The sequence below is a fragment of the Thamnophis elegans genome, chromosome 10, assembly GCF_009769535.1.
Source record: "Thamnophis elegans isolate rThaEle1 chromosome 10, rThaEle1.pri, whole genome shotgun sequence".
Lineage (NCBI taxonomy): Eukaryota > Metazoa > Chordata > Lepidosauria > Squamata > Colubridae > Thamnophis > Thamnophis elegans.
In genome coordinates, this window is record NC_045550.1 from 67,907,973 (window position 1) to 67,917,561 (window position 9,589).

The window sequence follows — 9,589 nt, forward strand, 5'->3', positions numbered from 1 at the left end:
GAGGAATTCTGGGAGTTGAAGTCCACAGGTCGTCAAGTTGCCAAAGTTGGAGACCTCTGATCTTATTGTCTCTACACCCAATGACTGATTCAGGAATTCTGGGAGTTGAAGTCCACAAGTTATAAAAGGGCTGTGTATCCCGTCCACCCTCCCCCCCCCCCGCCCTTGCTCAGCATCATAAACTGGCTGGGGAATTCTGGGAGTTGAAGTCAGCACGCACGTCTTCAAGGGACTGCGGTTAAGATGCACTACTTTCTACTCCCTGTTATCGATAAAATAATTCGAAATATGGGCCGGTGTCCTTCCTTACAGGAAAGGAACTAAATATCATGGGGTTCACACACATCCTCCAAAACAGAATAACAAGAGTTGGAAGGGACCTTGGAGGTCTTCTAGTCCAACCCATGCCTAGGCAGGAAACCCTACACCACTTGTTTGTCCAACATCTTAAAAATTTCCAGTTTTGGAGCATTTACAACTTCTGGAGGCAATTCTGTTCCACTGGTTTAATTGTTCTCACTGTCAGGAAATTTCTCCTCAGTTCTAAGTTGCTTCTCTCCTTGATTAGTTTCCACCCATTGCTTCTTGTTCTACCCTCAGGTGCCCTGGAGAACAGCTTGACTCCCTCTTCTTTGTGGCAGCCCCTGAGATATTGGAAGACTGCTGTCATGTCTCCCCTAAGTCCTTCTTTTCGCTAAACTAAACCAAGCAGATTTGCCATAGTTTAGCAAGAACATGCTAATTCAGATTATTAATTCTTAATGGTTTAGGCTTAGGATCCCAGCCCGAACGGCCCAAGTATATCAATCATACCTGGGGGGGTTGTGTGAGTCGGGAAGCAAGTGATGTCTACAGCAGGACCGAGAAGTTTAAAAAAAAAAAGTTTGCAAAAAGTTTCTCCTACTTAGGAAATTCAATCTGAGTTCGCCGGCTTCTTCTTCCAAGTTCCATTCCAATTCAATTATTCCATGTTCCTGTCAACTGCCCCCCCCCTCCTCCCCCAATTTCATCCCAGCCGAGATACTTACGGCATGGCCGTTGGGGGCTTCCTTGCCATTTTCTGTTTCTTCCACAACTTCCTTCTTTTCTTTCAAATCCTTAAAAGGGGCAAAACAAAAAGATAGAAACCAGAGTGAATCATTGGGATTCCAGCCTCCCTGACATTATTGGCGCAAATTCCCAGGCAGGGAGAATGACAAGACAACCCTTTTCCCTCCCTCCTTTTTTGGGGGGAAAAAACAAAACAAACACAAGTTTTGAGTTCTATTAAAACTTGAAAATCTATTAAAAACTCGAAAACGAACACAAGACAGACAACTAACTATAGCAATAGCAATAGCAGTTAGTCTTATATACCGCTTCATAGGGCTTTCAGCCCTCTAAGCAGTTTACAGAGTCAGCATATTGTCCCCAACAACAATCCGGGTCCTCATTTTACCCACCTCGGAAGGATGGAAGGCTGAGTCAACCTTGAGCCGGTGAGATTTGAACAGCCGAACTGCAGAACTGCAGTCAGCTGAAGTAGCCTGCAGTGCTGCATTTAACCACTGCTCCACCTCGGCTCTAACTACTACGTAGGAATGGAGACTTGTACATTTCAGCTTCCTTTGCAGCCCCCAATTTCATTCAATACAGCCAACATGAACCTCTCCAAGAAAGGAGATTAGGTAAAGGTTCCCCTTGCACATATGTGCTAGTCGTTCCTGACTCTAGGGGGCGATGCTCATCTCCATTTCAAAGCCCAAGAGCCAGCGCTGTCCGAAGACGTCTCCGTGGTCATGTGGCCGGCAGGACTAAACACCGAAGGCTCACGGAACGCCGTTCCCTTCCCACCAAAGGTGGCTCCTATTTTTCTACTTGCATTTTTTACATGCTTTCGAACTGCTAGGTTGGCAGAAGCTGGGACAAGTCACGGGAGCTCACTCCGTTACGTGGCGCTAGGGATTCGAACCGCGGACCTTTCTGATCCGCAAGCTTAGCGTCTTCACCGCTGAGCCACCGCTCCCACAGAGGGGATTAACCGGACCAAAACTCTTTCCCAAGGCAAAGTGTGTTTTGTTATGCGTTTTTATTCACTTATTTTCATTTTCAAGGCCTCTCCATCTGCTTCCCTCTCCCTACAAGTGAGCGTGCAATTCCTTGGCGAGGAAGTTTTGACCTGCCACTAAACAACTAACCCCCTCCTTCCTAAAAAAATCCCTTGCATTGTTGTGTCTTGGCGTGTTCCGAGCTGCGAAGGCGAAAGGGCACGCTACAGATTTACGACAACACAGCCTCCCCGGTTCCCCACCGGAAAAGGGAGGGAGCCCTCGTATAAACACACAATTCAGCGAGAAGACACACTCCTGGCTGGCCTGGGGAGGGAAAAAACGACGCCCAGAGGCAGGGATGGCAAGGAATAAGGAAGCCCCCTTTTTCTCTTCCCGCAGATTATTAAGACGAGCACCTTCCTTAAACCTCTCAGGGCAGCACGGAACAGCTTCCAGCCAAACCCAAACCCGATTAGCAGCTTTAGACCACGCTACCCCCCCCACAAAAAAAAAATACAGCTCACAGATCTTAGCTGCCACGTGCCTCAAAACTATCGCAAAAAGTGGGACCCAGGATCAGGAATTCACTTTTAAAAAACTCCAACTGAATCTACTTTTTCCATCTTGAATGGTTGCAAAAACTGGGTTGATTTGTGGCAGTCTTTCTAGTAAAGGTTCCCCTCACACATATCTGCTAGTTGTTCCCGACTCTAGGGGGCGGTGCTCATCTCCCTTTTCAAAGCTGAAGAGCCAGCGCTGTCCGAAGACGTCTCCGTGGTCATGTGGCCGGCATGACTAAACACCAAAGATGCACAGAATGCTGTGACCTTCCCCACCAAAGGTGGTCCCCTATTTTTTCTACTTGCATTTTTTAACGTGCTTTCGAACTGCTAGGTTGGCAGAAGTTGGGACAAGTGACGGGAGCTCACTCCATTATGTGGCGCTGGGGATTCGAACCGCCGAGAATGCTCGACAAGCTCAGCATCTTAGCCACTCAGCCACCGCATCCCTAATTCCTAGATACCCCTTCTGGAAAAAAAGCAAAAAAAAAAACAAAAAAACGGCTTTGCTCTGGGGTAGGGAAAGCAGCAAATTGGTCGGAAAAGGAACCGGATTTCCTAACTTTGAACTCTACTGTCGTGTCAAGGGAGAGGGTTGGCTTTATCCCAAGCGATCTGCCTTTGATGCAGAGGCCACAAAAGCCGTGATTGCCGCCTCCAACGCCATTCCAAGATCACAATTCCCCCCCCTTTCTCTTTTTCCCTAGACAGCATCTCCTAGAAAATCACCCACCACAGAGCCTGCAGCTTACAAGCAACAACACGTTTGAAGTCAAATGTTTACGTCTTTGACAAGATCCTGATAAGAGTCCCTGTAATTATAAGCCTGGGAAAAGCTGTTTACTGCTTGAAGGCCAGCTACAACAGCTACAAACGTCCTAACGTTTTTGATCTAGGCAGGGCAAAACAAGATGCATATTTGCAGTAAAAAGAACACAGAACAAAGGCCAGGTCCGGCATTGTGTATATCTTAAGAGGCACCATGTTTTATTAATAGCCACCATCAATACAGAATCCAGTTCAGAAGAATACCATTTACTAACAAGAGAATACAGGCAGTAGAACAGAAGGCATAATAAGGGAGACACGCATACAACCCCAATAGGATTGCAGCTTTTAGCCCAAACCACACACTGCCAAATGTGCATCGATGCACCAGTTATTAACTCCAGGCATTCTTAAGTGCTTCTGTCGGCAAGTATGTGTGTTGTTTGTGCATGTGGGTGTCTTGTTTTATTTTGGCTTCGTTTTTCAAAGCTTTTATTTGCTTTTCAAATGCCATTAAAATAAAAACAAAAACACCCGAGCTTGCAGTAAAAATATCCTCCTTCCTGCAGGGGGCGCAAGAGGGGGGAAGGGAGGCCCATCGCCCGGCGGCAAGGAAAGGCCATGCGCTCTGGGCCAATTCAAACCTGCGCGCCACAGTTGGCGCCACTTCGATTGGCCAGCCGGCCCTAACCTCCCGAGGCACGCCGGGGCGCGTAGTTCTTTCCGAGCGGGAGAGCGCGCAGTCAAGGGGGGAAAGCGGCCGGCGAGCGAACTACGACTCCCAGGATGCGCCGCGCGCGGGCGAGAGGATTGGGTGGGGGGGTGAAAGAGCCCGAGCGGCAGAGAAAGCGGCACGTGGTGGGGCGGCTTTTGGCTTTTACCGCTCGCTCGCTGTTTTACTGCGGCCCGCAGACAGCCGGGGGCGGCGCTGGAGAGAAGAGCCGCCGCCCCGCCTGGGAAATCAATGTCAAGCTCGTAAATGCATTTTAATGCCCAGATGCCGGGAGGAGCGAGAGGGAAAGAAAAAAAAAGCAGCGCAAGGCTTTCCCAGGACTGGGAATAAGATAAGATAGAAAGTGGGGGGGGGTGGGAGTCGATACGTACGCCCCCCCCCAATAAGGGTTTCCCAAGGGGAGATCCCCGATCCCCCTTGCCCTCCCCGTCGAGATCCCCCACCCTCCGCAGGTGGTGGCGCCCGCTTTTGCAACCTGCCCCAACGGTGACCCTTTTGCGGGAACAAAAAAGCCCACCCCCACAGTATCTCCCCCCCTCCCCTCTAGGATGATGGGTCCCGGACGATCGGCGGTCGAGGAGGGGGGGGCTCCCGGCCGCCCCTTCCCACTGAAAAAGGGGACCGGAATTGCGAAGCCCTCCCTCCCTCCGGCATCCCCGAGACTAACCAGACGGCGACCCCCCCCTTCAAGGGCTTCCACCCACCCAGGCGTCCGGCATCCAACAACGACGGCTGTCGCTACATTGTATCACTCTCCCGCGAAAGGGAAAGTGCCCCTAACGGGGGGTGGGGGACGGAGAAACGGACCGGAACGAAGCCCTCTTTCCCTTTCGCCCCGTCTGCTTTTCGGGGAAGGGTCTTCCCGAAAGCGCAAGCATCGCGCAGCCCGAATCGGACGAGGAGGGGGGGGGGTTCCGTGTCGTTTCCCCCCACCCCACCAGTTCCTCCTCCATCGGGACGCGCGAGTTCAGCCGGGCAGCTTCCAATCCGCCTTCCGACGTCTCCGCTTATCCTCCCACCCCCCCACGACGTCGGAACTCCGAGGAAAAGCGGGGTTAGGGGCCATCCGAGTTCAAAGGGGGGCGCCCCAACTTTAGGAAGGAAGGGGGGGCAGAAGGAACCGCGAAAGATCCCCCTTTTCTCTCCCGAGTCCCGATTCAGCCCTCGGAGCCCCGTCGGGGGTCGCCTTGGCTTCCTTTCCGTGGGAAAAAGGGGTTTTTTTTTGGGACCGGAGCGATCGCCCCGTGGAAAGGCACCGGGAAGCAGCAGCAGCAGCCGCGACGCGCTCTGCCTGCTGTAAACAAAGAAGCGCGCCGGGCCGGGCAGAGCCCTCGGATCGCCTGTTCCGACGACCGGGCAGAGCCTTTTCCAGGGCTCTCCTTCCCCTCCCCACCGCCTCTCCTCCTCCTCCTCCTCCTGCCAAACCGCTTCCGATCGTCTCCCGGGCCAGCGGGGGTCGCCGAGCGGTTTCCGCGCAATTAGCCCCGGCCAATTAGGGTAACGAGGGAAGGGGGGGGACGGACGCGCACAGACACGCTCCGCTGGCACCCCAAGGGGGGTAAAGTAAGGCAGGTAGCGAGGGAAGGAGGAGATGGGAAGCCGAAGCCGCGCTCCGGTTCAGGTGCGCGGCAAAAGGAGCCAAGCCGGCGCCTGCGATCGTCGCCCTCCAGCCCGGCCTCTCTCCCTCCCTTTGCCCGGCTCGCCTCCGGTTCTTCCACCCGCCGGGCACAATAGCTTTGAAGTTGGCCGCGTCTGTCAAAGACCCCCCCCCCTCTCAGCCGCCTTTCTTCTTTTTTCAATGGGCAAAGCGGTGCCCGTCGATCCGAGGCCTGCAGAGGGTAAGGGGGGAGGATTAAAAGCCCGGGACGGTCCGCGAAACCACCTGCCTTGCCCACCTTCCAAGGGGTTTCCGGGCTGGGGGGAGAAGGAGAAGAAGGGAAGGCTCCCCCCCCCAAACACCACCCTCCTCTTCCCCGATCCACGCCAAGGATGCCAGGCCGGCGAAGGTGAAAAAAAGCCGGGCAAAGCGCCGCTGGGCAAACAAAGGGAGGAGGAAGCCGAGCGGAGACACACACGAGTGCAACAACGCCGCCGCCGCCGCGCGTTGCGGGGAAGCGGAAAGCGCAAGGAAAGGCATTGCACACGCGCGCGTGCAAGACACACACACACACAAAAAACCCGCGCGGATTTTCCACGGGAGGGGAAAAAGCCGGGATGGCATCGAAGGAAGCCGGGGGGGGGGAGGATTTGCAAAGCATCCGATCCGACGGCAGGGAAGCCCCCTCTTCCCCGGGCTTACCTTGGTGGAGATCTCGGAGCTGGTGTCCACGGCTGTGTCTGACATGGCTGGAGCGGCGGGGGAAAGGACGGGGAGAAAGAACCGTGCGGCGGCGGCGGCGGCGGCGGCGGGAGCGGAGGAAAAGCCCGCGACTGTACAAAAAAAAAAAGGCGCCGGCAGAGATCCGAGGGCGCGTACGGAGCGGCTTGGCTCGCCAAAGGCGGAGGAAGAGGAGGCTGCAGGAGGAAGAGGAGGATGGGGGATGAAGAAGAGCGAAGCCCCGCGACGACTTAGCGCAGCCCGACGAACCCCGGGACAGGAACAATGCAAAGATGGCTTTGGATGCCAGTGGAGGGCTCACGCGGTGCCAGCCGCCTTTTATATATGGGAGTGGGCGGCGCGCGCCTCCCCTCGCCGGCCCCGATTGGGCGGCCCCGGAGAAGCCGAGCGCGCCCTTGCCTAGCGGCCGGACAATGGGGCAAGGCTGGTGACGGGCCGTCGGGGGCCGCTTTGCGCCCTCCCTTCCCTCCTTCCTTCCTCCCTCCCTCCCGCGCAAGAGAAGGGGAGGGCGGGGGAGGCGGCTTGCAACCCCCGCGCGCAGGAGGGAGGCGCTGCGAAAAGGCCGCGCAGCCGGAGAGGGGAGGGAGGGAGAAGAGCTGTCCCCGCTTCTCTTGCACGGACGGGGGAGGGTTGGGGTGTGTGTGTGTGTGTGTTTTTCCAAGGGCGCATTGCGCAAAACCGAGAGTACTGTTGGATCGCGCGGGGCGCCCGCAGACGGAGCGGACCGTCCGGCCAAGGTCGAGCTGGAGGCCGTCTCCGAATAGGCTCTCGCCTCATTCATTCCGGCAGCCCCCTTGGAAGTTGCAAAGCCGCCGTTCGCAGGCAATGCACCGTCCCCCTCGACGGCCGGGTTGCGCGATCCTACGGGCGGACCCGTCGGGGAATACGCGCGCAGTCCCAGCTTGAAAACATCCCCCCCTCCCAACTCTTGCGCATGCGCGCCGGCGAGAAAAGAAGGGGGGAGAGACGAGAGGACTCGCGCGGCCCCGACGGGCGCCCGCGAGTGTTACACGTTACACGGTCAGCAAGAAGGCTGACCCGATTCGCTTTCCTCCAGCTTTGTAGAGTGAACCCGCCCCCGTCCCCAAAAGGCCAAAAAAGCCCTTGCAAAGCTGAACACGCGTTTCTTCCCCTTCTCTCACTCTCTCCCCCCCCCCCCCGTCGAGGAATCTTATCTAGCCAAGCAAAACTGGCGGGGACGGTTCTTCTCTCCGCCTCTCTTCCCCCCCCCCCCCGCCCTGTTAAGTTTGCAAAGGTCGTTAAACGCTTGCAATTGCACCGTTGCAAAAAAAAGAACAAAGGGGGAGGCGGCATTGCACCGCATACCCCCCCCCAAAGCCAAAGCTACGACGGATCGTCGTCGTCCCCCGGGCATCTTAAGCTTGCAAAAAGACCCGGTCGTTAAACGCTTTCCAATTGCACCGTTGCAAAAAAAAAAGGTGGGGGTATATGCACAGTAGTCCCCCCCACGCCCCTCCGGCCCGCCTCCCCAAAAGCCAGCCCAATCTACGACGGGTTCCCCTCCCCCCCCTTTACGGGCATGTTAGCTTGCAAAGAGAATCGGTCGTTAACTGCAATTGCATCGTTGCAAAAGAACAAAAGGAGGGGGGCATTGCCAGCAGCCCCCCCCCAAAAAACCGTCCAAAGCTACGAAGGGCTTTCTCCCCCCCCCCCGCCGTATGGTAGCTTTTGCAAAGAGACTCGTCGTTAAACGCTTTGCAATTGTACCATTGCAAAAAAAAGAGGGGGATTGCACAGTAGCCCCCCCCCCAACCCTCTTCCAGCCCCCCCCCCAAAAAACAGTCCAAACTACGACTGGTTCGCCCCCCCCCAAAAAAAAGGTTGCTTGCGAAGTTGGGTGGTTTGTAAAGCGCGGGGGGGGTTGCATTTCGGGGAGGGGGCGTCTCACAACCCCCCCACCCCAGAGATTCCAACCCCCACCGGGATGCAAAGGGGGAAAATGTGCTCGCGTTGCTCTCCCCCCCGCGTGCCATAATAACCAATGGAGGCGGCGGAAAAGGGCAAGACTTGCCACACTTAAGATGGCGCCGGGCGCCCTTGCCTGGGGTGCCAGTCGGTGCCGTCGCGTAGCCGAGCTGTCTAACGGGCCGCATCCCGTGCAGACGACTTCTCCGCGGCTACCCACATCTACTTTTCGAGGTCCCCGGTCCTGGACCGGCTTTAAAGAAACTTCACCTTGGCTCGGTGGCTCTTGCTTTTTTTTGGTGCCACACTCAAGATGGCTGCCGCCGCGTTCGTCCGCTTCTGGCTCACGGAAGGCGGGACGCCGAACTCCGGCGGTGCTCATTCGCCAGGAGGGCCGAGCGAACACAATGTTGACGCTTTGCGGCGGGCCATTGGACGCGGCGGCTGTCAGTCGCGGTTAAAAGTGTGGGGGGAAAACCGGGACGCCCGGATAAGGGACTCTGGATGGAACGGAGTCAGCTTGGTTGAAAGTTGCTGTTGGTCGCCGAAGTCGCATTTTTACACGCGGGTGACTTAAAAAATGCGGCGCTGAGTTCAGGAGCTCGCATTGCAGAGCCCACGTTAACGACTTTTTGCAGAGTTTCTGATTTTGCGAAAGTTTGCAAAAATATATATAAGTTCCAACTTCCACCTATAAAGTCCCCGACGATCACCGGATGCTCCTTCGTTATTTATGTGTTTTATTTTTTCCGCGCAGCATGCGATCTCTTGGACCACACCTACCTGCCTGTTAAAATGGGAAGGGTCCCTCGAGGCCATCCATCCTCACCCCCTTTCTTGGTGCAGACATCTAAACGGAAGCAAGCCCAGGAAGCCTCTCTGGTCCTGAATTCAGATCCTACCCCACAACCTTGGTTTTGTGTAATGCAGAGTGTTGGTAGTCCTCCACTTAAGTTCGGTTAGCGGTGGTTCAAAGTCGCCATGGCACTGAAAAACGGGACTTACGACCATTTCTCATAGTTATGACCTGTGCAGCATTCCCCATGATCGTGGCGTCAGATACTTGGCAACTGATTCATATTTGCTGTGTCCCGGCTCACCTGATCCCCTTTTGCGACCATCGGACAAGCAAAGTGAAGCTGGATTCACTTAGCAATCATGTGACTCACTTAACAACCACAGTGATTTGCTTAAAAACTCTGGCAAAAAAGGTCACAAAATAGAGCAAAATTTA

At 55.3% G+C, this 9,589-nt stretch overlaps 1 protein-coding gene across 1 annotated transcript in view; it reads right to left on the bottom strand.

Annotated features, from left to right (window-relative positions):
- The window catches only part of PTMA (prothymosin alpha), an 18,316-nt gene extending 9,579 nt beyond the window's left edge, over positions 1–8,737 (bottom strand). Inside the window, exons 1-3 of the mRNA XM_032224929.1 lie at positions 8,535–8,737; positions 6,391–6,902; positions 1,029–1,097 (exon numbers count right to left, since the gene is read on the bottom strand). Coding sequence (XP_032080820.1) covers positions 1,029–1,097; positions 6,391–6,902; positions 8,535–8,737 — 784 coding nt within the window. The remainder of the gene's footprint in view (positions 1–1,028; positions 1,098–6,390; positions 6,903–8,534) is intronic.
- Positions 8,738–9,589: the final 852 nt, after the last annotated feature.